General features: G+C 48.8%; 1 protein-coding gene across 1 annotated transcript in view; it reads right to left on the reverse strand.

The window, feature by feature from the left end:
* The window catches only part of ACAD9 (acyl-CoA dehydrogenase family member 9), a 330,356-nt gene that overhangs the window by 277,426 nt on the left and 25,502 nt on the right, over positions 1 to 27,428 (reverse strand). The window contains exon 2 of the mRNA XM_086938986.1: positions 22,267 to 22,360. Coding sequence (XP_086795112.1) covers positions 22,267 to 22,360 — 94 coding nt within the window. The remainder of the gene's footprint in view (positions 1 to 22,266; positions 22,361 to 27,428) is intronic.

Raw genomic sequence — 27,428 nt, forward strand, 5'->3', positions numbered from 1 at the left:
GACAGGGTCCTGTGCAGACTGGAATCAACCTATACATAGCTGATGAGTCCCAACTAAGGTAAAACAGCCGTTTTTTGTTAAGGGGGGACCTGGTCTGGCAGTTTCTGCTGGACTGTTCCCACTAGAGCTGGATGAAGACTAATTTGCATATGGGTGGTTCCAGACTGAGGTTGAGGGACGTGAAAAAAGAATGATGGACTGGGATGCAGCCCGGAGTAATTACCAGTGGCTGAGATTAATTCAAGCATTCCAACCATCAATGTTTTGTGTACTCTTGGGACAATAGAACTCTGGTGTCTTGTTTCTTTCGGAAAAGGATGCAGATTTCTCAGCCACTCTGGGTGGCATACTTTATTATAGAGGTTTGCCCATAAATAGCAGCAATGCTACAACCAACAGCACTAAGCTTGCTGGGACTAGCATGGTCATATATTCCGGTCTCTATATTTTAAGCATCAGACACATATTATAATACAACACAGAAAAGAAAAAGGCGTCAGTGCAACAATGTAAGAATCCCAATATTGAGCATGCCAAGTAATTTAGTAAGTAGTGCATTAAGCTTTAACCGTACTTTGTATGCATCCTCATGTAAAGCCGGAGGTCATCCCACTAAACATTTGGTAGGAGAGAATCTATCTGGTTGATAAGGAGGTGGAATTCATACAGATACCCTCACAGTACCCTATACAACCAATTAAATAAACTATAAAGTCCTATACTAAAGACCAGCATCCCCCAAGCTCCCACTTTTTAAACGTATCAAGCAAGAATGGGAATATAAACACGTATTATGTAACAATTTCCACTGAATAGAGGTAGGACCGTAATCTTCACCTTGTACCGGATTACAAGGTAGTTTCCTTCTTTGCCTTAATGTGCGCCAAAGGTAAGCCCGTCTACGCCCGTCCGCGCCTGGACCGCGCCCAGCGCCAGTCCCCCTGGTCCCCGCAAACCCCACCCCTCCCGCATCACATACAATGCAGCTACCCTCTCAGCCCTTAATCCCGGCCGATCACCAAACTGCTACCAAGCCGAATCTGGACGCACCCATGGACCATTCGCCTGCCACTCCTGCAAGTACAACTGCACTAAGAAACCCACCACACCCTCAGATTCCAAACCGCGATCCGACCCCAACCATCTGAAGTGCATCCTGCTCAACACTCGCTCGGTCCACAGTAACGCCATCGAACTATGGAACCTACTTGACACCACAGCGCCGGACATCGCCTTTCTCACAGAAACCTGGATGAACACATCTTCAGCACCCGACATCGCCATAGCCATTCCGGACGGCTACAAGATCATACGTAAAGATCGCACCACCAAACAAACAGGAGGAGGCATCGCCATCGTCCATAAGAACACCATCCGCATCTCTACCAGCTCCGACGATAACCTCGCTACCGCCGAACACCTCCACTTCCAGATCCACACCAACCCGAAGTCCACACTCAGAGGCACCCTCATCTATAGACCACCAGGTCCCCGCGCACAATTCTGCGAAGACATCACTGAATTAGTCACCCCTCACGCCCTCCCCTCCGAGGACTACATCCTGCTAGGAGACATCAACTTCCACCTAGAAAAGAACAATGACAGCAACACCACCACCCTTCTGGACAACCTCGCCAATCTCGGACTCAAACAACTTGTCAACACCCCCACTCACAACGCAGGCCACACGCTCGACCCAATCTTCACCTCCAGCAAGCATATCTCCTTCGACCACACCACTGCCCACCAATGGACAGACCACAGCTGCGTTCACTTCAGCTACAAAAAGACTACAACCCACAACCTCCCTCAACCAATTCCGCGCAGAAATTGGAACAAAATTACAACCGACCAACTCTTCACATCACTGCAACAAAACCTCCCTGCAAAATCATCGGACCCAAACCTTGCAGCAACCAACCTCACACAATGGATCACCCACAGCGCTGATGAATTAGCACCCTTGAAAAAACAGCAATCCAAACAAATCAACAACAAAGCCCCTTGGTTTAATGAGGACCTCAAAAACTCCAAGAAGACCTGCCGCACCCTCGAGAAAGCCTGGAAAAAAGACCGAACTTCTGACAACCAGGCAGCATTCAAGAACGCCATCCGCAAACACCACCAACTGATCCGATCCACCAAGAAATCAGCACTCAAAGACCGACTCGACAACAACGCCCAAAACAGCAAGGAACTATTCAACATTGTCAAAGAATTCACCAACCCCCCGCCGGCACGAACGATATCACCCCCTCCCAAGACCTCTGCGACTCCTTAGCCTCATTCTTCCACAACAAAATCGCAGACATACATAACAGCTTCGCAAATGAGACCGGAAACCAAGCCCCACCACCCTCACCTGAACTTAAACACCCCCCTAACAACCTCTGCGCCTGGAACCCAATCTCCACTGAAGAAACCATCCGTCTGATGAACTCCATCCACTCAGGATCACCAACCGACCCATGTCCCCACTACATTTTCAACAAAGCAGACTCCGTTATCGCACACCATCTCCGAGATGTCATCAACTGCTCCCTAAACGCTGCCACCTTCCCAGAAAGCTGGAAACACGCCGAACTCAGCGCCCTCCTGAAGAAACCCACAGCAGACCCCACCGAACTCAAGAATTACCGCCCCATCTCATTCCTTCCTTTCCCTGCCAAAGTCATTGAGAAAGCCATCAACAATCAGCTCGCCGCCTTCCTCGAATCCAACAAATCCCTTGACCCTTCAATATCCGGCTTCCGAGCCAAACACAGCACGGAAACCGCCCTCATCGCAGCAACTGACGACATTCGGACACTACTGGACAATGGAGAAACAACTGCACTCATCCTACTTGACCTCTCCGCAGCATTCGACACAGTCTGCCATACCACCCTTATCAAACGCCTTAGCAACGTCGGGATACGAGGTAAAGCACTAGACTGGATAGTCTCGTTCCTCGCCGGTAGAACTCAGAGAGTCCGCCTCCCCCCCTTCAGATCAGAGGCCACCGAAGTCATCTGTGGTGTACCACAAGGATCTTCACTCAGCCCCACCCTCTTCAACGTATCCACGAGTCCCCTCGCATCCATCGCACGCAAACACAACCTCAACATCATCTCCTATGCAGACGACACACAGCTCATCCTCTCCCTCACCAACGATCCCAGTACCGCCAAAACCAACCTACACGAAGGAATGAAAGAAGTAGCCGAATGGATGAAAGACAGCCGTCTAAAACTGAACTCGGACAAAACTGAAGTCCTCATCTTAGGCTCATCCCCCTCCGCCTGGGACGATTCTTGGTGGCCACCGGCCCTGGGAATTGCACCCACACCTGCTGACCATGCACGCAACCTGGGTTTCATCCTAGATTCCTCCCTCTCAATGACCAGACAAGTCAACGCCGTCACCTCATCTTGCTTCAACATCCTACGCATGCTTAAAAAAAATCTTCCGCTGGATCCCCACCGAAACAAGAAAAACGGTCACCCACGCACTGGTTACCAGCCGACTGGACTACGGAAACACCCTCTACGCCGGAACCACCACCAAACTCCAGAAAAAACTCCAACGCATCCAAAACGCCTCAGCCAGACTTATACTGGACCTCCCCCGCCGAGCTCACATCTCCGGGCACCTGAAAGACCTCCACTGGCTTCCCGTCAACAAGAGAATAACGTTCCGCCTCCTTACCCACGCACACAAAGCCCTCTACGACCTAGGACTCGACTGCCTCAACACACGCCTGTCCTTCTACACCCCCCCCGCCAACTACGATCATCCACACAAGCCCTCGCCGCAATCCCACGCATCCATAAGTCCACCATGGGAGGAAGATCCTTCTCCTACTTAGCGGCCAAAACCTGGAACTCTCTCCCCACCCATCTCCGCCTTACCCAGAACCACCTCACCTTCAGAAAACAACTAAAAACCTGGATACTCGACAAATAAACTTCCCCTTCCCCCAAGCGCCTTGAGACCCTCTGGGTATATAGGGCGCTATACAAATTTCAAACTTGAACTTGAACTTTTACTGTTCTTGTGAGGCACTACGTATGGGACTGGGAGAGCGATTTGTGGCCTGGACACAAATTACTATATAGCAGGCCTAAAGCCAGAGTACGTACCAGCCGAACTATATCAGCGAGATGCCTAGTGGAGCGAGGGATGAGACAGGGGTGTCCCCTATCTCCACTGCTTTTTGCCATGGAATCCCTGGTGGCATGTGCAAGAACTGGCAGGGCGATTAGGGGTCTAACAATAGGGAGACGCTGCCAAAAAATAGTAATATATGCAGGTGATTTGTTGCTCCTTTTGCGTGATAGAAGAGGATTTGAGGGGGGCCAGAGACCTGTTTGGGGGTGGGGGGGGGGGGGAGGGGGGGGGTTGGCCATTTGTCTGGGCTGAGGGTTAACTGGCAGAAATCTAAGCTCTTCAATCTGCCACAGAGAGAGGACCCGACCAAACACCTGAAAATTGAGCAGTGGGAACCCCAGTGCTGAACTTACCAGGGGTCAAGAACTATCACGACAGATCTGACCTACTAGAGGGTAATGTGGGAGGTGAAATTGTATCCCTGAGGTACGCTATGACATTTTGGGGGGCACTTCTGCTCTCAGTGATGGGAAGGATAGCCCTCTTGAAGATGGTAGCTCTCCCCCAGCTCCTCTATTTCTTTTACTATGCTTCCCCTGTTGATACCAGGGGCGCAGTTCAAAGAACTGAAAACCCTGAGCACCGAGTTTATCTAGGGGGAATCAGGATGCCGGGGAGTGGCGCTGGCCACAATGCAACGCCTGAAAGCGGAAGGGGGCCTCGCAGTCCCCGATTTCCAGCTATATTACATAGCAGCCCAACTACAGTGGCTGATCCAGGGAATTGCACATAGACCCCCGGCCACTTTGTGCCACAACTCCGGGAGCTCCTTTGGGTTCTCCTTCGAGTGAAACAGTCAAATCTAGATGACTCCTGAGTTCCGTACAATGGCGAAGTGCTGGAGCGAGAATTGCAATGAATACGCACCAAGATGCCATATTCTGTATATGCCATATTTCCTCTATGCACTTCCGGACAAGGGGATTGGCAGGGACTGGTCTTTTGGGTGGGGGCAGCAAAGGTGGGTGACCTGTATAGGGACTTGGAACTGCTCCCATTTGAGGACTTTAGGGAAGTGTTTAACTAACTCCAGGGGTTTTTTCTTGTTCACAGGACACTCATGTCGGTGATGAAGAAACACTGGGGTGGGGGTCCACCGAACCCACATCCTCCCAGAACTGCCAATATATAGAACTCTCAGCAGGTACCATTAGTACAGTTTCATGCAATTATAGAGCCCTGCAGAGAGAGAGCCCCAACGCACGCTACGAGTCACGTGGAAAGAGGACCCAAGCCCCCCTATTGGGATGAAAGACTGGGATAAGATTATGGAACGGACGCAAAAGGTCTCTAGAAATGCACGTTTTAAATGTATAAATGTGTCACTTAGATCATACTTGACACCCGAACGCATTGGCAGGTACTTCCTAGTGCCAGACGCTGCCTATACCCGATGCGGGGAAGAAAGGGCCCACATTCTTCTGCTCTTTGCGTATCCCGCAATTCATACTTTGTGGGAGGGAGTCATACAGACGACTGAGGTTTGCACTGGAAGGGAAATCCCGCGCACCCAGGGATGTTGCAACTGGGTTAGTTTCCTCATGTCCCTCACCCTACCAACACAAAGACAACAGGGAGCTTTTCTGACTTAGTTTATGTTCCTGCCAAATGCGACATAACTAGAAATTGGAAGACATCAAGGGGCCCACAACACCTGGTGTGGGGAGGAAGCTGATAAGGTGTGCGGGCTGTGAAGGGAGTCCTCCTGCAGAAAGCGAAGAGGGTCATAATCAAAATTTAGTATGCCAAAGCTTGGGGCGTACTGGTGGACTGCCAGACTGGTCCAGGGCTGGTCACACCCCGCGACGACCACTGTGACTGAAAGCAGGAGTCAGGTCCTTCATAAAGTGAGACTAGGACCAGCCTTGGACGCGGAGCTGAGCGCCCTCCTGGCCCGAAGACTACCGGCTTAACGCATTCATTTGTCGCACATTTGAATATTACAAGGGAGGTGGTGTACTGACTCACGGGAGAGGGGGAAGAGAATGTTATGTTGTTTTAACGATGACCGAATGTACTGATTATTATGTAAGCATTCATTCTGTCCTAAAGAGACTCATGAGCTGTAATGTGTACTCTGCTTATCCCTGAAAATTCAGTAAAATCTGTTTGGGGAAAATGTTTTACTGTTCTTGGGAGTACAAACAAAGGTTTTATCTCCATTAACTACTCTGAGTTTGAATGAGTGCAATAGGTGATAATGGATGCCCTTGCCTGCCAGTTTGCTTTAACAACCATCAAGCCCCTCTATCTTTCTTTTTTTTTATAATGTATAATAGCTAAGGTCAGGGAAGAACAAATGTGTGTTTTTCCTTCAACTTAGCACTTTTCTTGGGGGCGTGGCCAAGCCGCGGACCAAGATGGCCGCGTAGCTCCGCCGAACTCCCTTGTAAACATCAGCCGCCCAGTGGTAGCGTCGCCTTAGACAATCGGCGGAAGCGCATGCGAGAGCCTGCAAAACGGGCGACACAACGATACTCCTCCGGTCCAAAACTGAAGCCGTAATCCGGAGCTGTGGGCACCAGTAACAGCGGGGCCAGCAGAGGCATGGAGTTCGGGAAGCCGGGCACTCGAGTACTAGCGGAGCCGGTGCGGAGATCAGTGGCTCAGTCCCAGACTGGCTTGTGACTCGGCGACCCTCGTTACTCCAGAAACCAAGATAGCTGCATGCTGACGAGGACCTGCCGGGAAACAGTGCTGCGTCGGGTGGCACGATGATAGATGGCTGATTGCCCTTCCAACGACTAGTAAGCTTAAGTACCCATGCCCCCGGGGGGCCCGCAGAAATACAGGCAGCATAATTAGCGGAGGGTGGCCGGGTGGTGGTGGCGGGCTGTATCTGGATTGCCCTCTCGCGACCATATGAACTGCAGAGGTGAGCGGAGTGGCTGGAACATGCCGGGATGACCCTAACCGTATTTGGAAGGGCATAAAAAGTGGGGCCACACACCTACCCCGTGGTGGAGATAAAAGTTGGCGAGAAAGACTAGATAAAAGTCGGCAAGGCACAGCACACGAGCAGGGGAGACCCGGGTAGAGAGTGACCATAGGAGGGTTGTACAACTGGTCCAGAGGACCTTCCAGAGGACCTTCCGGAGAAGCTGCGAGTGGGCTGTTGCTTGGGAGGCCGGGAGGCACTCACTAACCCCGTAAGCCCCATATCTAATACCCCTGTGGCTCTAGTGGTGGTGGACGGCCGGGACACTCGGGATCGACCCTAGGCTGTGTTGCAAGAGTGGGCTACCTAGAGGTCACCAGTCTAGTCTTGTGTGGGGTGGCAAATCACCAAGATTCGCTCGGCTCCGGTGGAAGCATGATGCTGCTTTCTCAGGGCTGTTCAGGACCACTATCACATTAGCACTGTTGCTTATGCAAGAACAATTGAGGTCTAGTAATCGGAAGGAACTGAAGTGGTTGAGCAAGTGCGAAAACAAATAGGCTTCAGTAGGGAGCACGGTTTGACCCGTGCCACGTGAGACAGGTGTGAGATCCTTGGCTGCAGGAGGAAAAGCCGTTGCAGAGACTGGGCACATCATTAGGTCGCGGACCCCACCAGCGCGCTGGTGATGTGCACATCGACAGGAGTGCGCTTTCGGCCTTGTGGCTGTACCAGTAAAGGATTGATATGGGCAAAGGAGACCCCAAAAAAAGAAAGCTCAACTTTGAGAAGCCTGGTGGTGGGTCGGATACAACTGTAACATCGATGGCGGAAGAAGGCAACTCTGCGGGGCACCAACAAACAAACCCTTAGAGTAATGAAGCCCTAATGTCCGGGTTACAAGCAGGTTTTAAGGGGCTTAATACGCGCTTCGACTCACTGGACAAACGGCTTGACAAAATAGGGGCCCGGTTGGATCAACATGAAGGGAGGCTAGAGACAGCTGAGGGCAGGATTTCGGACATGAAGGACGGCACCGCACAAGCCACCAAAAGGATTGAGAGAAAGGAAATGTTGCTTAAGACCATGGCTATCAAGAATGAAGACCTGGGGGGAGGAGCCAAGCTCGCGACCGTGATGGCCGCGTTGTAGCTCGGCTCCGTCAACCTTCTCGCCTGTTCTACTAATCCTGTACCTTATCCTGCCCCGAGAAGAAATATTCGACGGAATATGGAAACATGATAGATTGCTGATTCTTACCACCTGCTCCGGATGCTCCGGGGTGCTGCGGATCCTGAGCTGTGCCCTTGCTTGCTCCGGAGCCCGCGGGGCGGGCGGGCCTGGACTTGCCTGCGGCTCCCGACTGGAGCGAAGTTCCTGCGCCGGCTCCTGGTGGAGGAGAGGGGTCGACCGAAGAGGCCAATGTGCGGTTGGACCGGTGGCGACTGACTGGACCTGGTCTGGTGGTCCGGGGACCCGGTGTGACCTGGTGGCGGGACGCCGCATCCCACGGACGGGGGTTTACCGCATGGGAGACTCGTCTCCCCTTTGTTCTCCTGTCAGGCCATCTTGAAACCCTCCGCCCGGACTCGGCGGGCGGCGCCCATGGGCCGGAGGCGCCGGCTGCCCCCAATGTCTTGGTGGCCCGCTTTCCTGCATCGGTGGTGAGGCTGACTGTCCCCGGCTGGATCTCGTTGAGCCCCGCTGGCAACCGGATTGGGGCTGGAGTCTGCAGCGGCCTCGCCGTGCCGACAAGATGGCGGCCAGCGCCCTGTTTCTCAGACCTGTCGTAGACGGGAACACTGGCCTGTCGCACGGCACATTTGCTGAATACTATAAGGGTGTTCCTACAGTTGGCGACGTCCTCGCTGCCTTGATTTCCTGGCGCGAGTCCATGGCTTTGAGTGCCGCTGGGCCGGATGACGTTTTTCTTGATGAGCTCGTTGAGCCGCCCCCCACGTGTGCGGACCAACCGCTTAACTGTGCAGCATGGACCTTCCCGGAGGTTGATGAGACTACGGCCGCAGCTCGTCTGGAGGTCTGGATGCCCGTTGCTCTGCTTCGTCAGGAGCTCTCCCCTGGAGTGCAGATGATGGAGGGACTCCGGCCGGGGGCCATCTGGGCCTGCCTCGCCGTGACTCCCGGTGATTGTTCGCCTCACCCTGCTGAGCTGAGATCCGACGCTTGTCCTGTCGGGGCGAGTTCCCCTTCCTGGTCGGAGGGGCTGTGCTGGTGCTGCCTGCTGTTGTTGTCACCCTTTCTTGTTGGTCCGATCCGAGGCCGCCAAGACTTGTGCTGTGACTCGTGGCCTGGAATTTTAGCGCTTTACTACTGGCCCGTACTCTTCTGGTTTATTGTACACTCCGTGTCTATGGCCCTGGACAGACGGGGACAGGGTTGAGATAACTTGCATCGGCAGACTACTACTTCGTGTCATGGACAGATGGCTTGCTTTCGATTGTACAAGTATGATTGTTTCCTCTTCATGTTCCTGGTACCTGATTTTGAAGTGACTTCCTCTTCTCGTGGGGTCTAACTGTGTTCAGGTGGGTGGTGGGAGCAGATCGTTCTGATTGTGTGTCTCCTCTCCCATTAGTTATTTCTTTTCCCTTCCCCTCTCTTCTTTTTGTCTATATGATTCCTTCTTACTTTCTGACTCTTCTATATTTCGGGTTCGATTAGGGCGACAGGCACGCTGCTGGGGGGGTAGGCCGTAGCCTTCTGCAGGGGTGCAGGGTGGTGTGGGTGGGGTAGGGTCTGTATTTGCTTTTTTCTTTTTATTTGGTTCTATGGCTCTTATGTATCTCTCTTCCTGGACGCCGCGCCTGCATGTATGCCTCCTGGGGCTTTCGCCAGTATAGTATTTATGGTCTCAATGTTATTGATATTGCCTGCACATTTCTGTATCCTGTTTACCTTGATTCCATGGGTGAGGTTCCTTCTGTGTGTGCTGGGTCCGACATGGGGCGTATGCCGGGGTGCCGCGTTCTTTCTTCCCTGTTTTTTCATCCCTTTTCCTTGATGTCCTTCCCTTTTTTCTCCCCCCCCCCTTCTTTTGGGTTGATATAGCGGATGGCGCCTTTCATGCTATGACTCTGACTTCCATAAGCTGTATTGTTGCGTACTTTCGTGGTAGCGGGTGGGCGGTTGGCAGCGGTGGGAATTGTTTGCAGTTATGGGACTTGAGCTTGCTTTAGTTCATTGTAGCTACTATTTTTAAACCTCGCTGTGTCTTGTATTACTGCTTGCCAACGGCCAGTCACGAACTTTTGGATCTCAATGACTGCAATATTCCTGCTATACACCCCATTATATTATAAAATTAACCTTCCTTCATCCTGTTCATGGCGGTCTCCTTGGGACTCTATGCTTTAATTGTTTGCTCTTGATATGTCGGAGACCTGCCGGAAACCCTTCTCCTGATTTGTGCGCTCATATTGTGTGGTGGCCGGCCTGAAGGGTTGTAGGCCCGTATTTGTAAGCTTGTCATGCACAATAAAGGTTTTCCAAAAAAAAAAAAAAAAAAAAAAAAAAGAATGAAGACCTGGAGGCCAGGAAGAGCCGGAACAATATTCGCATCATGGGAGTGCCGGAGACCACGAACACAGGCCGGTTGGATGGATTTGTGGAAGGGTTACTGGTGGATCTATTCGGGCGAGAATTTTTTACTTCTATATTTGTCATATAACCGGGCTGATGAGAGGTGTTACCTCGAAACCGGTCCGGTCCTCGGATGCTTGATTCCGTTCTGGGAAGGACATGGCTTTTGTAGTTCGGACTGGACTGTTCCCATGGGGCAACAGGGTCAGAGCTGATTTGCATATCGCCATTGTCTAACCCAGGGTGGTGTGGAGTGCAAAAAAACGATGGATTTGGGCCCAGATCTTTTGACTGGGGGAATGTGTGACATTGATCCACATTCGGTCCATCACTTGTTGTTTTTGCAATTGCCGCCCTAAGTGCGCTGGGGATGCCCAGACGTGGGTCCCAGGCACTCCACACCACTTGGAGTCAAGCTAGCCGGGCTGATGAGAGGTGTTACCTCGAAACCGGTCCGGTCCTCGGATGCTTGATTCCGTTCTGGGAAGGACATGGCTTTTGTAGTTCGGACTGGACTGTTCCCATGGGGCAACAGGGTCAGAGCTGATTTGCATATCGCCATTGTCTAACCCAGGGTGGTGTGGAGTGCAAAAAACGATGGATTTGGGCCCAGATCTTTTGACTGGGGGAATGTGTGACATTGATCCACATTCGGTCCATCACTTGTTGTTTTTGTTTTTTCTCATATTGTGTGGTGGCCGGCCCGAAGGGGTGTAGGCCCGTATTTGTAAGCTTGTCATGCACAATAAAGGTTTTCCAAAAAAAAAAAAAAAAAAAGAATGAAGACCTGGAGGCCAGGGAGAGCCGGAACAATATTCGCATCATGGGAGTGCCGGAGACCACGAACACAGGCCGGTTGGATGGATTTGTGGAAGGGTTACTGGTGGATCTATTCGGGCGAGAATTTTTTACTTCTATATTTGTCATATAACTGGGCTGATGAGGTGTTACCTCGAAACCGGTCCGGTCCTCGGATGCTTGATTCCGTTCTGGGAAGGACATGGCTTTTGTAGTTCGGACTGGACTGTTCCCATGGGGCAACAGGGTCAGAGCTGATTTGCATATCGCCATTGTCTAACCCAGGGTGGTGTGGAGTGCAAAAAAACAATGGATTTGGGCCCAGATCTTTTGACTGGGGGAATGTGTGACATTGATCCACATTCGGTCCATCACTTGTTGTTTTTGCAATTGCCGCCCTAAGTGCGCTGGGGATGCCCAGACGTGGGTCCCAGGCACTCCACACCACTTGGAGTCAAGCTAGCCGGGCTGATGAGAGGTGTTACCTCGAAACCGGTCCGGTCCTCGGATGCTTGATTCCGTTCTGGGAAGGACATGGCTTTTGTAGTTCGGACTGGACTGTTCCCATGGGGCAACAGGGTCAGAGCTGATTTGCATATCGCCATTGTCTAACCCAGGGTGGTGTGGAGTGCAAAAAAACGATGGATTTGGGCCCAGATCTTTTTACGGGGGAATGTGTGACATTGATCCACATTCGGTCCATAACTTGTTGTTTTTGCAATTGCCGCCCTAAGTGCGCTGGGGATGCCCAGACGTGGGTCCCAGGCACTCCACACCACTTGGAGTCAAGCTAGCCGGGCTGATGAGAGGTGTTACCTCGAAACCGGTCCGGTCCTCGGATGCTTGATTACGTTCTGGGAAGGACATGGCTTTTGTAGTTCGGACTGGACTGTTCCCATGGGGCAACAGGGTCAGAGCTGATTTGCATATCGCCATTGTCTAACCCAGGGTGGTGTGGAGTGCAAAAAAACGATGGATTTGGGCCCAGATCTTTTGACTGGGGGAATGTGTGACATTGATCCACATTCGGTCCATCACTTGTTGTTTTTGCAATTGCCTCCCTAAGTGCGCTGGGGATGCCCAGACGTGGGTCCCAGGCACTCCACACCACTTGGAGTCAAGCTAGCCGGGCTGATGAGAGGTGTTACCTCGAAACCTGTCTGGTCCTCGGATGCTTGATTCCGTTCTGGGAAGGACATGGCTTTTGTAGTTCGGACTGGACTGTTCCCATGGGGCAACAGGGTCAGAGCTGATTTGCATATCGCCATTGTCTAACCCAGGGTGATGTGGAGTGCAAAAAAACGATGGATTTGGGCCCAGATCTTTTGACTGGGGGAATGAGTGACATTGATCCACATTCGGTCCATCACTTGTTGTTTTTGCAATTGCCGCCCTAAGTGCGCTGGGGATGCCCAGACGTGGGTCCCAGGCACTCCACACCACTTGGAGTCAAGCTAGCCGGGCTGATGAGAGGTGTTACCTCGAAACCGGTCCGGTCCTCGGATGCTTGATTCCGTTCTGGGAAGGACATGGCTTTTGAAGTTCGGACTGGACTGTTCCCATGGGCCAACAGGGTCAGAGCTGATTTGCATATCGCCATTGTCTAACCCAGGGTGGTGTGGAGTGCAAAAAAACGATGGATTTGGGCCCAGATCTTTTTACGGGGGGAATGTGTGACATTGATCCACATTCAGTCCATCACTTGTTGTTTTTGCAATTGCCGCCCTAAGTGCGCTGGGGATGCCCAGACGTGGGTCCCAGGCACTCCACACCACTTGGAGTCAAGCTAGCCGGGCTGATGAGAGGTGTTACCTCGAAACCGGTCCGGTCCTCGGATGCTTGATTCCGTTCTGGGAAGGACATGGCTTTTGTAGTTCGGACTGGACTGTTCCCATGGGGCAACAGGGTCAGAGCTGATTTGCATATCGCCATTGTCTAACCCAGGGTGGTGTGGAGTGCAAAAAAACGATGGATTTGGGCCCAGATCTTTTGACTGGGGGAATGTGTGACATTGATCCACATTCGGTCCATCACTTGTTGTTTTTGCAATTGCCGCCCTAAGTGCGCTGGGGATGCCCAGACGTGGGTCCCAGGCACTCCACACCACTTGGAGTCAAGCTAGCCGGGCTGATGAGAGGTGTTACCTCGAAACCTGTCTGGTCCTCGGATGCTTGATTCCGTTCTGGGAAGGACATGGCTTTTGTAGTTCGGACTGGACTGTTCCCATGGGGCAACAGGATCAGAGCTGATTTGCATATCGCCATTGTCTAACCCAGGGTGGTGTGGAGTGCAAAAAAACGATGGATTTGGGCCCAGATCTTTTGACTGGGGGAATGAGTGACATTGATCCACATTCGGTCCATCACTTGTTGTTTTTGCTTTTTCTCATATTGTGTGGTGGCCGGCCCGAAGGGTTGTAGGCCCGTATTTGTAAGCTTGTCATGCACAATAAAGGTTTTCCACAAAAAAAAAAAAAAGAAGAATGAAGACCTGGAGGCCAGGGAGAGCCGGAACAATATTCGCATCATGGGAGTGCCGGAGACCACGAACACAGGCCGGTTGGATGGATTTGTGGAAGGGTTACTGGTGGATCTATTCGGGCGAGAATTTTTTACTTCTATATTTGTCATTGAAAGAGCGCACCGCACCCTTGGCACACGGCCTAATCCTGGCTGTCCCCCGCGTGCTATAATGGCATAGCTTCTCAACTTCAGGGACCGAGACACTGCCCTGCATATAGCTCATGAAAAGGGGACGCTGGACTGGCAGGGATCAACTATAGCCCTGTACCCAGATTTTACTGTAATGGTGCAAGATGCCCGTAAAAAATACGCCACGCTCGCTCTGAGAAGGGCAGGCCTGAAGCACTGCAGGTTGTACCCTGCAAGGTTCAGAATAGATGTGGATGGTCGGCCCCGCATTTTAGAAACACCTGCTCCAAAGCAAAAAATCTTCCGAACACATGATGAGAATGGTCGGACAAGAAAGTCCCCAACACCGGATCGCTCTCGAGGAATGCCGGACTCTGGTGCCAGTTCGGATTTGTTACGATCTGTTAAAGATAGTTGGTAAGTATTGCATGTGCTTCTACCTATACTAGAAATACTTGGGTCCCCGCTACCGAGGGGGCGGGCGATTTAAATAGTTTTGCCTCTATTTGATAACATGCAATCGGGGATAAGGAGCAGCGTTATCACCCCTCAGTGCTTAGGCACCTACACTTGTTTGACTATTTGGGATCTTTAACATTATGATCATTTTGTTGATTGGGAGTTGGGGCTTTCCCCTGGAGAAGATAGAGGGGATGGGAGGGATGGGTCAAGTTCACAGATTTGCTTTCACTTCAAAATTGTAGACACATGCTTAGAATGTATAGAATGGTTGTGAGTCCAAATAGTGGATTAGATGCAAAATTGGAGAATTATGCATAGTATTAATATGGTAAGATAACATGATGTTTATGTCTTGGAATTCACAGGGACTCAATGATGCTCGGAAGAGAAAACAAGTCCTGCACTACCTACAGCGTCATAACGTAGATGTTGCCTTCTTACAGGAAACTCACTTGTTGCCACATAACACCCCTAGTTTCACCTTCAGTTGGGGCCTACATCGATATTTTGCTAGTTACAGCACATACTCTAGAGGGGTCGCCATTCTAATACACAAGAGGCTGCCATTTAGAGTGGTGGAGGTTTACTCTGACCAGGAAGGCAGGTTCCTGCTGGTAAAGGGATGGTTATCAGGGAACACTATGTTATTTGTTAAGGTGTATGCTCCAAACATAGATGATCCGTAGTTTTTCACAGACCGACACACTAGCATTGACAAGATGGGACGGATCGGGTATGCATGGGTGGAGATTTGAATATTTTATTGAATCCACAACTGGATAGGCACAGCAAACACATCAGACATGAAGCCAAGAGCCAGGCACTCTTTCCTTCGGCTGCTGGATGCATATCAGCTGATTGATGCTTGGCGTCACTTGCACGCAGACACACCAATGTACTCGCACTATGAAGCACCTCATAATACTTGCACAAGGTTGGATTACTGGTTGCTCACTCCCAACGTGGCTACATGGCTGGCTGAGACGAAGCACCTCCTGCATACCTTGTCAGACCATGCTTCGGTTACGATGGGACTGAGCATCTCTAGTCCAGGTGCTACAGCCAGGCGGTAGAGGTTCCCCAAAATGGCGCTACGCGATCAAGTATTTGCAACAGAGTTAAGTCAGGCCATTGACGATTACTTTGAAATCAATGCGGGCACTGTGGACACTAAAGCCATGCTTTGGGAGGCATTTAAAGCATACATAAGGGGGGGGCGAGTGTATTTCGAAAGGGATTGGGATTCTTAAAGATCTGCGTAACACCCTATCCGGTGAGTCAATTAATGGCTATAGACACAGAACGGGGGACCACCCAGATGGCTTCCGGGCTGAGGGGACGGGCGGCTCTCCTGGCTGAATTTCATGAGGCTGCGGAGAAGGAATCACCCAATTTAGAGAAATAAGCGGTTAACAGGAGATATGGGGAGGGAGGTCGCCCAGGCCGCACGTTAGCTAGATTGATTCAGCCCAACAGGGGCCCCACGTACATTACCATTGATCAGGGATGATGGTGGGATTATAACCAATTACAAGGGCATGGAGAACAAAATACTTTCGTACTATAAAGATTTATATACTACTAAAGTCTCCCCAGACACTGCTACTAGTAATAGATACCTGGACGAAATAGCCTTAGTTTGGCTGGAGAATGATCAGAGGGAGTTTCTGGCAGTGCCATTCACAGTGGATGACGTGGTTCAGGCCATACGGAAACCTGGCTCAATGAGGAGTCTACCCCTGACATTTTGGCGGCTGTCCCCCCGGGCTATTACATCCTTCAGACAAATAGATCGTCTGGTAAGCCAGGTGGTGGGGTTGCAGCCATTGTTAAACATTCTATCAGGTTTTCATCTCTAGCCGCTGCTAGTATCCCCTCTGTTGACTGCCTCATTCTAAGACTCGAGTCCTCCTCGTCCCCTCTTATCTGCGTTCTTGTATATCGGCCTCCTCAGCACATGCCCGATTTCCCGTCGCTATTTGGCGATATGCTCTCCCAGCTGGTGCTCAACAACTCCAAAGTTCTGATCCTAGGCGACTTCAACTACTGGCCCTTTGATGCTAGGTAAAGCACTTGCTCCTCTGCCTTTACTGATCTCTTAGAGAGCATGAACTGTTAACAACATATCCGATCAGCAACGCATGTTAAAGGTCACGTTTTAGACCTGGTTTGGACATCTAACCTAGACATCTCTCACCCTCTTATTTCTACCTGCCCATGGTCTCTCGGCCAGGAACTGGAATAGGGCAGATATTAGGGAATTTTGCTCTTTACTTAGCGCTTCCCCCCCCTCCCCCCCGGCCGAGCATGGCTCCCTTGATACTCAGGCCTTGAGCATGAGACATTGGCTTGAATCAGCCAGGGATACTGTTGCGCCGTTTGAATGCATTAAACTAAAACGCCCCCACGATGCTCAGAGATGGTTCTCAGAGGAACTGAAAGCAAAAAACTCTTACTCAGGCAGGCTGAGCGTAACTGGAGGCGAGAATACGCCCCTGAGAAAAAATTGCTATTCACGGCCCAGCTCAAAAACTACAAGCAAACCATCCTTCAGGCAAAAACCTTGTACTTCTCTAAGAAGATCGTGGACTCTGCTACCAAGGCCAAAGACATCTTCTCTATAGTAGAAGAACTATCACATCCAGATAGGGTGACTATTAAACCCCTCCCATCTCAAGCCCTATGCGATTCCCTTAATTCCTTTTTTGTGGAGAAAATTGCCAGAATTAAAAACAGCATTTTTCGTCGCACGTCACCCCCTAAATTTACATCTTCCACCACCTTTGTCCCCAGAAATCTCCACACAGTAGAACAGATACCCCCGATCTCTGAGGATGAATTTTTGGCTCTGTTAAAAAAGGTGCGGTCGGGCTCCCCCACAGACTGTTGTCCCCCCTACATTCTACGAGAGGCCTTTATGGCTTGCCCCAAACCCCCTTTGACACTCCTGAATAATTTCCTCCGATTGGGTCTGGTCCCTGAATCTTTTAAAACCGCCGAGGTGGTACCCATCTTGAAAAAACCCAACGCCGACCCCTCTTTGATGAGCAATATCCGCCCAATTTCCCTGCTACCTTACCTTAGTAAGGTGTTGGAGGTCCATGTTACTACCTTTCTGAGCTCCTTTATCGAACGCACCCTGTTTCTTGATCCCCCAACAGGCTGGCTTTAGACCAGCCCACTCGACTGAGTCAGTCATTCTCTCAGTGATGGAGGAGCTGCGGAGAGGAGCGGACCATAAGATCAGCCAGGCCCTGGTGCTCCTGGATTTGTCGGCTGCCTTCGACACGGTCGACCACGAGATCTTGGTCGGCCGTGTCGGAGAGGATGGCATCCAGGGGTCGGCCCTGGAGTGGATTCGCTCTTTTTTGAGCAACCGCCACCAGGCTGTCCGCCTCTCCAACTTTTCAGGGGATAGGGTTAAGCTGACTTGTGGCGTCCCTCAGGGCTCTTCCCTTTCTCCCCTTCTTTCTAATTTGTACCTGACCCCCCTTATTCGGTCCCTGCAAGGCAGTAAGGTCACTGCATTTAACTACGCTGACAACATCCAGCTGGTTTTTGACATTGATCCCTCTGATCAATCTATCCATAACTTTCAGGCCATCCTGTGTCTTATTAGCAACTGGATGGGGGATAACCATTTAAAACTCAACCCCGACAAGACCGAGGTGGTCTTGATCGGGGGTGCTTCCAATCCTTGGAGCTCTAATTTTTGGCCTTCCTGCCTTGGTTATCCTCCTTGCCCTGTTGACTCTGCCAAGAACCTTGGAGTCATCATTTGTAAGGACCTCTCTGAAGCCTCACATTAACACGGTGGTTCCCTCTAGCTTTTTCCACCTCCGGAAAATCCGCAAGATTTCCCGCTTCCTAACCACGGAGGCCCTCACCCTGGCTCTTTTGGCCTTAGTAGTATCCAGGATTGATTACGCCAACTCTCTTTATGTCGGCATTCCCCGCATACCAGCTAAATCGCCTACAGCTGGTACTGAATCAGGCTGCGCGGCTAATCTTTCATCAGCCTAGACACCATCATGTTCGCCCCCTGCTCAAAGCCCTTCTTTGGCTCCCCATGGCCAAACGTTGCGAATTCAAATTAGGTTGCATTACCTTTAAAGCACTGGCATGCCAAGGTCTGGTGTTTATTTCTTCCCTTCTTCACCACTATTCTCCGTCGCGTAACCTTCACTCCTCTCATCTGGCCTTGCTCACTACCCCTACCTTCAATCGTAAAAGACATGGTGGCCTCAGATTCAGAGTTCCTTGCACCTTCCTGTTGGAATCCACTCCCCCTGGAGCTGAGATTAACCACTTCTTACTCTCGCTTCAGGTCTCTGCTGAAAACTCTACTGTTCCGTAAAGCTTATGAATAAATACCTTTGCTGTTACTACACTGCCGAAATATCCGTTCTCCCTTTGCTCATAACGTCATCAAACCATTGGTTGTAAGTGCGCTTTATAAGAATTTTTAACATAACGTAATATACAGGCAATGGATGGGTCCAAAGCACCGGGTCTAGATGTCACTGCCCCCCCCCCCATCTTATGGAGGTTTATCAGGAAGTAATAGAAACAGGTGTGCTCCCCCCCCGACTCTACGTGAGGCTGTGATTATACTATTACCCAAGGCTAGTAAAGACCCCAAGAGTTGTGGTTCATACAGGCAGTTGTCCCTATTGAATTTGGATTATAAGATTCTAGCAAAAATGTTAGCTACCAGGTTGGCCCTGATAATCGATCAACTGATATCACCTGCCGAGGCAGAGTTCATCCCACACAGATCCACCGCTTTGAACGTTCGTACTCTGTTTGCCACCTTACACAGGTTTTCACCCACACTCCCAGCAACAGCAGTATTTTTAGATGCCAAAAAGGCCTTTGACTCTCTAGAGTGGCAGTTCCTTCGGGCTACACTGATAAGGTTGGGGGGGTGCCACAGGGGTTCATTGCTGTGGTCTCGTTATTATATACGCATCCATCGGCACAAATTCAGGTGAATGGTTCATTGACGGACCCTTTTTACGCTTTCGAGGGGGAACATGTCAGGGGTGTCCACTCTTCCCGTTGTCATTTGTAATAGCGATGGACCACCTGGTGCGTCACCTCCAGGATAATAATTTTCATAGGGGCATACAATTGAAGACGGGCCCACTGTGAATTACACTATATGATGATATAATGTTATATGTGCAACACCCTGATGAAAACCTGGGCCACTCGCTTTAGTGCTCTGTTTGGATTACATATTAATTGGGGTAAGTCAGACATTTTCCTATTGACGGAGGGTCCTTGTAACCGGGACACCGAGTTGTCTTTGAGATGATGCGATGACTCAGAGGAATATTTGGGGATATGTATACACAGGGATCCGGCTCATATACTTCAACCTAATTACGGTGCAGCAATGGAGAAACTAGATGATAAAATTGAGAGGTGGCTCAAGCTTCCCTTGGCCATGGTTGGCAGGATAAATGCAAAAACCACAGTTGATGGACAGAATGCAGAACAATGTCATACATTCACCCCAGTACAGAGATCTGGGCCTAAATCCATCGTTTTTTTGCACTCCACACCACCCCAGTTCAGACATGGGATGGGTATGCTCAGACGTGAGTCCCATGCTCTCCACACCACTGGAGTCAAGCTATCCTGGCTGAAGACGGCTGATAGCCAGAAACCGGTCCTAGGATGCTTGATTCCGGTCCAGGAAAGACATGGCTTGGCAGTTCGGGCTGGACTGTTCCCATGAGGCACAGGGTCAAGGCTGATTTGCATATGGCCATGTCTGAACTGGGGTGGTGTGGAGTGCAAAAAAACGATGGATTTAGGCCCAGATCTCTGTACTGGGGTGAACGTATGACATTGTTTTGCATTCTGTCCATCAATTGTTGTTTTTTCATGGTTGGCAGGATAGCCTTGATCAAAATGGTCGTTTTGCCGCAGTTCCTGTATTCATTTCAGAATATTCCATTACCACTATACAAGGCCTTTTTTGCCACGCTCCGCTCCAAATTAATTCACTTGGTGTAGGGTGGCAAACAATCTAGAATTAGATGGGACACCTTGACGCTCCCTTATGAGCGGGGTTCGGGGGGGGGGGGGTTTGGAATTCCCAATTTCCCCGTTTATTACTTAGTTGCACAGTGCAGCTTTTCCAGGCACTGATTTCATTTTGATTCACGGGTTCCATATTTGCGCCTGAAGCAGACTTCTCACCCCACTACCTTGTCTGCATTGCTCCCGGTCAGTTTAAAACAGGACCCACTGGACATACAGACGCAGTCAACGACCAGCTGAGCCTGGATGCAACTCGCTCGAGCTACGGGAATACAGCAGCTGTACACCCGGGCACTCACTTTTGCAGGGAACATTTGGGTACCCATCACCAAGGAGGTCATGATGCAACGAACCTTAACCAAATTTAATTTGACCACAATTGGGGATGTGTTTCCCGGTGGACACAGTCTCTAGGGATGAGGATGCCAGGTTTCAGGAAGCTATGTTCCTCGACCAGTTCAACTTGTGTAGATTGCAGAGAGCGTTCAGGTCTCTGGTTTAAAGCTACCCTTTAGAACCACAGGAGTTTCCTCAGCTGACATTGCTTTATCACGGATATAAGCGGTGAACATCTCATGGCTAGAATGTACAGGGCCTCAGTGGCCATGCTTCCAGTTAAGGATGAGGGGATACGAGCAGCCTGGGAACGGGACTTGGGTGGCCCCCTTACAGATTCCCAGTGGGAGGCATGTTGCGAGCAAACACGTAAAGATTTGTTTAACCACAAACATAAGATAATACATTTTAAATGTTAATGGTGAGCTTACGTTTCCCTTGCCAAGAATCACCGCATGGACCCATCACACCCGCACACCTGACCCAGATGTAGTGCTCCAATGGCCGATTTTGCGCACATGGCTTGGATTTGTGCTAAAGTGGCACCATTTTGGACCCAAGTTTTTAATGAGCTGTCGGAAATGACTTGCTTGGGCCTTTCCCCGTCACCTATGCAGGCACTGCTAGGATACGTGCAAGAGATTTCTAAGCCATACAAGCGTTTTAGTGCAATTGCATTATTATTAGCAAAAAGAGAGGTAGCACTTCACTGGGGGAGTAAATACCCACCAACATTGAAGGGTTGGATGTTTAGCATGTCATACTGTAATACCACCAGCGAGCTGTACGCGCAATTACAACACCCGGCCTCTAGGCGACTTCATATCTGGCAGCCCTACCGGTCATATTTGTTGGAACAGACATCTGTAAGTTCTCAAACGGAACAGGGCACCAGCCCACAGAGAGACCAGAGTAGCTAAGCTACCCCAGTGGAGAGGGGTAAAAAGAGTTGAATAAAGAACGTGTCACTGTGTATCCAGGCCTTAGACATGTAAATTGTATTACGTAGGATTACTACGCATAAGTATGGACCACAGAAAGTTGAATATGTCAAGCATGTGTCTTGTAATGTACATACATTATAAATAAAGGTTTCAAAAAGTAAAAAAACGTAGCACTTTTCTTCCCTTCATTATAGCAGGGATTGTGGAACTTGTATCTCACTTCATAGGATTCACAGGTTGCATTGGTTTATTAAATTAAAACACAGAACATGAAGATGATTCTATTGGTGTCATTGAGCCACTCTAGTTATGTTATCAGAAGTAGTGATGGAGAGCTAACACTTCAACATATTTTTTGTTGATTGCGGTTTGGACGACAACATAAAAAATGTACCTTCTTCAGCAAAGAACTTTTCCACAGGTCCGACAAACTGATTTATTTCTTGTAGCTCTTCGTTGGTGATTTCTGGATAGGGAAACACTTCTTCCTAGAAGAAAATATGGGAAAGTTCAGCAGCTCTAAACACTATTAAGTTATTACCCAACAAAGGAATGTCTTTCTCTTGTTCTATAGGGAGACTGGCCATCAACAAATCACAAATAGAGTGTCCCCATAAAATACGCATGGCTATCAGTCAGTATTTTGAAGGAAGGATGCTTGTGATTGGAAGAAGCAGTGCACAGAGAGGCCAACAGCTTCTGGGGTGGCAGTTAAATATATTCGAGCTGATAAGCTTGACTATTGTGTTCTTTATGAGAATCAGCTCTGTCAGTGAGCAAATTTGAGAGGGGAAGCACTTTCATAATAGTCCTTTATCAGGGGCAACCACCTCAGATTTATATTGATGGGGTGGAGATCAACTGTCCCTCGTTTACCTCCCCTTACCTGCCACTAAGAACCAGCCTGCAGAAACAATGACGGAGCCAGGTCTGCAGCAAGTTTATAAATATGTGAGATACTAAAAAAGCAAGGGAATACCAACTCCCAGGTGACACATTGCCCCACATCCCAGCCTGCCCTTCATTTTTCCATTGGTTAACCTCCTGCCAATGTTTGGAATCCACTTTGAGGATTGCCATGGGATGTTGTGAGCGGTACCTACCAGAGTTCTGCATTATGGTTCTCACCAGAGAGATGCTACGCACATAGATTCTTCCTATCGACCGCCAGTCTTTCGATCATACAATAACCCTTTTAATGGTTTAACAAAAAGGAATTGTGTACATTATTGTTTGTTGTATGTTTGTGACAACTAAATTGTGTGTGTTTTTGTTGGATGAACTTACTATACATATATCCATAAGAAAAGAAAGATTTAAAACAAAAATATATATATTTTTGATATATGTGATGAAAATATAGAAAGAGGAAAAAAACAAAATGAATAAAGAGAAATATTTTCATATATAAAAAACGGAAAGAGTGTATTTAATATTTTTATCATTAGATAACGATCAAACAATGTTTTTATGCATCTTTAGGTCATATCTCTGTGTAAATGTTTAAATATATCTTGTGGTTAGCTTGTTGTTTACCCCAGTGATCTGTGCCCTATAGCTAGCAAGATTTATTGTTTTTTTCGTAGGGGTCCCCTTCTTTCCAAAATTCGAAGCGCTGAAAGTACATTCACTGATACACGCAGTATGGGCTTGTCTTCCAGCCTTGTCTTGAAAGAGCGAAAGCAATTTGCAGCTTGGTGGGTAGGAAAGGCCCAGTTAGACTGCATTGTGAGGCACTCCTTGCTTAGAGCAGCGACAGATACAAAGTCTGTTTTAGTTTAGAAAGATCTTTGGCACTCTGATCCCAAGTGCATTTTACATTTACAAACTTTTTTAAACCTGTATATTAAGTATGCTATCTTCTAGTCGCATGGGTACAGTGCACGTTCACTGGATGTATATTGAAGCAATAGAAAGAGCTGGAACGGAGTAGAAGTAGTATTTATTCAACGAAAAGAAAAAAAACTTTATGTCCTTGTGTAACTTAAGATGACTTTAATGCAGGAGTATTAGGAAAACAATGACCTGGTGATGATAACTGAAAGCACAGCATGAGAGAGGGCACAGGAGATCACATTAGAAGCCAAAAATAAAATCAGGGCCGGTGATATAAAAGGCATGCTGAGAAACTGATAAAACATTGACTCTACCCCTGTTGTACATAGCATCTTGTTATGGGACTGTAGCATTAGGACGATGCAGTTACAGCCACTGACCTGAAGCATGAGTATATAGGCGTTAAATGCTAAGAGGTTTCTTCAGGAGGACCAGCCAGGTGTTATTACATGAATCAAGAAACAAAAACAAAGTTGCCTCAGGATTTATTAGTTATACAAAATCATATTTTAAGGGGAGAAGTCCACAACAACAATTAAGAGTCCATTGAAAAAGTCAATAAATAAAAAAAAGAAAGAGGTCTGGGTTGAACAATAATGCAAAATAAACAGCGATTTACAAATACACATACAAATACATGTATCAGGGTGGCAGAATTATAGTGAAGATGGTGTGCTAATCAGTGCACATAAATGTAAGATTTTAAAACGATAAATCAGTAATTATATTATATATTACCCAGTGGCAATTGCCACTGGGTAGTTATAGTTAGGATTGCGTTTCCATGGGAAATTCATTACTTGGTTTGCTTATATCTTTGGCGTCAATTGACCAATCTTCACAAAACTTTACATTAAAAAGTTGTTTTTACTTCAGCTCCTAACTGAACATTTTTTGGGGATTCGTAAAATGGGGGCCAAGAAAAAAGGGCCCCAAAACGAGTTTGCCCATTCATTTTTCCATAGGAACTTTAGACACAGTTACAACCCAAACCACTGAACGGGTTTACACCAAATTTAGCAAAAAGCTAGCTCTTGGTCCAGGCAGAGTGCTTTGTGTGAATTGGTGTAAATCCGTTCAGCGGGTTTGGAGCAATTAATGCTAAAAAAAGGTGTATATTTCACAACACAGAGGCTCTACGGACCTGAGAGATCTCCTGCTGAGTTATGATAGGCTGTCACCACATTAACCAGGAAGGGATAGCATTAGTCTTAGGACTTGAAACTCAGTTCAGAGTCCTTAACAAAAAACAAAAACAAAAAACATAGGCAGCAGGGTTGGATACCCTGACCCCCTAAACCTGGTGGCGAGGTCCCACAGGCTGGGGTCCAAAAAAGTTATCTTTTTTGTATATATATTTTGTAGAAGAGCCACAAATTTGCAGTACAATGTAGAAAAAAAGAAGAAAAAAAAAAGTGCCGCAATCTGTGTCCTTGGGGCATAATAAGGCTTGGGAGGATAAACTTGCGGTCCCCCTCTCCTTTTATCAAGGATTTTGTACCCAGAAGAAAGAGGCCCTGGGCCTAATGTAGCTTCAATCAATGCCACATGGAGGCGTTGACAGCATTTCCACCACATTAAAGTTTGGTGGTCATCATCAGGACTAATAATAATAAATACCAGAGCTTCCAATAGAAAATTCCGAAAGAAATCTAATAATGAAGAGTCCACAGCATGGAAATAAGCTCAATTGCACTAATACAAAATGAAAAAAGCGCCCTATCCATTGGAATTTGTAGTGGTTAAGGGCTCATGTAAATCAGATATAGGCTCACAATATGGCAGCATCAAGTAGCTCAGTGCGAATTGACTGGACCTGTTCAGACCGCGAGCAAAAATACAAGGAGGGCCAAATATTAGTTAATGGTCCCACCAGTCGTGCCTGTATGTGGCAATAAATGAAGAGGACACATTTTTTGCTATTTTTTTGTGTTTTGTCTTGTTCAAACTACATATATGTAATTTTCCCCTGCCACTTTTTAGGTTTACAAAGTGTATTGTCTTTATGATTGTTTGTGAAACTTATTGAGCACCATTGTTGTTTTAACGTCGTCATTATTATTGTCTTATCAATAAATGTTGTATATATATTTTTTTGAATTTGTTTAGGGGTATCACGTTAGAAAATTATTTGTAATCTTGCCTTATTTCTTCACCTCTCTCCCTATTTTCTCCTCCCTCTTTTTCCATCAATGGTTTGTTTGATTCCCTGGTACTGTTATTTTGTATTTTACATTATGTAACTTGAACCTTTGTTAGGACTCCAGTGTAATTGCTTTAGGCAGCCAACGTCACGTCTGTTTTTTTACCCATGCAGCACCAACCAAGTGCAGGTTTGTTACGCTTAGACAGTGCAACTAATTTGGGGAACTCTTTAGTTTATTGCATTGCTTCATGCTTGTGGCAGTGCTCGATACGCATCGGTGTCGTTCTCAACACCATTGTCGTTCCCCCCCGCACCGCCTCCCACCCTCTGTGTGCCCCCCCCAGTGCCACCCAGCAGCCGCTCCTAGTTTATTTTCATTTTTGTTAGCTTTCTGCACGCTGCTCTCTGGGTCCTAGTTGTTTCTTGCATTGCTTCATGCTTGTGCCAATTGTTGCAGCCGTCCCAAGCTGCCGTTTGTCTTGGGAGTATGGCAGCCGCACCTTGTGGATTTTGTTCTGCCTGGTGTGGCTCACCCAGGAAGAGCCATGCGCGAGAAGGTCTCTCCCTGGGCATGTTCGTGCGGGGGACTGGCCACTCAGGTGCTTGATTTACTTAGCGCGAAGGAAGAGGCTATAAGTAGGGCTAGCGTAGGGCGGGAAAGGGCGATACCAACGGGAGGCGGGTGGCGGAGTTTGTTTTGCCCGGAGGCGTAGCGAAGGCGGCGTCTGCCTGCTTGGCCCTGCAGGCAGATGAGGACGTTGGTAACGGCCATGCCAGCGGAGGACATGTCCGGTGCGGTGGCTTCGGTGGACACCCCCGCGTTTCCAGGCACCCGGCGACGTCCCGTAAGTCTCCTTTTGGGAGCAGAGTGTGTGTCTGGGACGGGCGGGGGAGGTCGTTGGGGCGGGCCGCGGGGTCGAGGGGGGGTGTTTCATCACTCGGTGCTGTTTTTGGTGGGAGGGGTAATGAGGACTCTGAGTGCCCGGGTGCTGGGCAGGTCTGTTGCTTGAGGAGGTATTTTATGGCCTCAGCGGCAATGAAGGCCATACATGCCAACATTTCAGGAGAACAAAGTGGGAGATTCAAAAAAAAAAAAATCGGGAGAATGGGGCTTTGAATCGGGTTACTGGCATGTATGGGCTTTGGAAGTGTGCTACTGCAGGGTCGGACATTTGAAATGTAAATGCACGTTTTTTTCTTACCTTTCATAAGCATGGATTTACAAAAGGGGGTGGTGATGAACAGAGTGTCTGAATTGAGCAGACCACTCTTACCCAGTCCAAAGATCAGGGCTTGATCCGTCACCGTTATTTATCTCACTGCCCCATCCCAGCTCAGAACCTGGCTATATGCAAATCAGTCTGTCCCTGGCCCAGTGCATCATGGGAACAGGGCAGACTAAACTACCAAGCCAATTCTTTACCAGAAAGGAGACAAGCTACCGGGGACCGGTTTCTGGCATTTCAGCCGTCTTCGGCCCGGCTTGCTTGAATCCTGATGGACCAGTGAGAAAGGGACTCATGTCTGAGTATACCCTGCCACACCTATAGTGGCCAAAATCGATTTACAAAAGG

The sequence above is a fragment of the Lissotriton vulgaris genome, chromosome 9, assembly GCF_964263255.1.
Source record: "Lissotriton vulgaris chromosome 9, aLisVul1.2, whole genome shotgun sequence".
Classification (NCBI taxonomy): Eukaryota; Metazoa; Chordata; class Amphibia; order Caudata; family Salamandridae; genus Lissotriton; species Lissotriton vulgaris.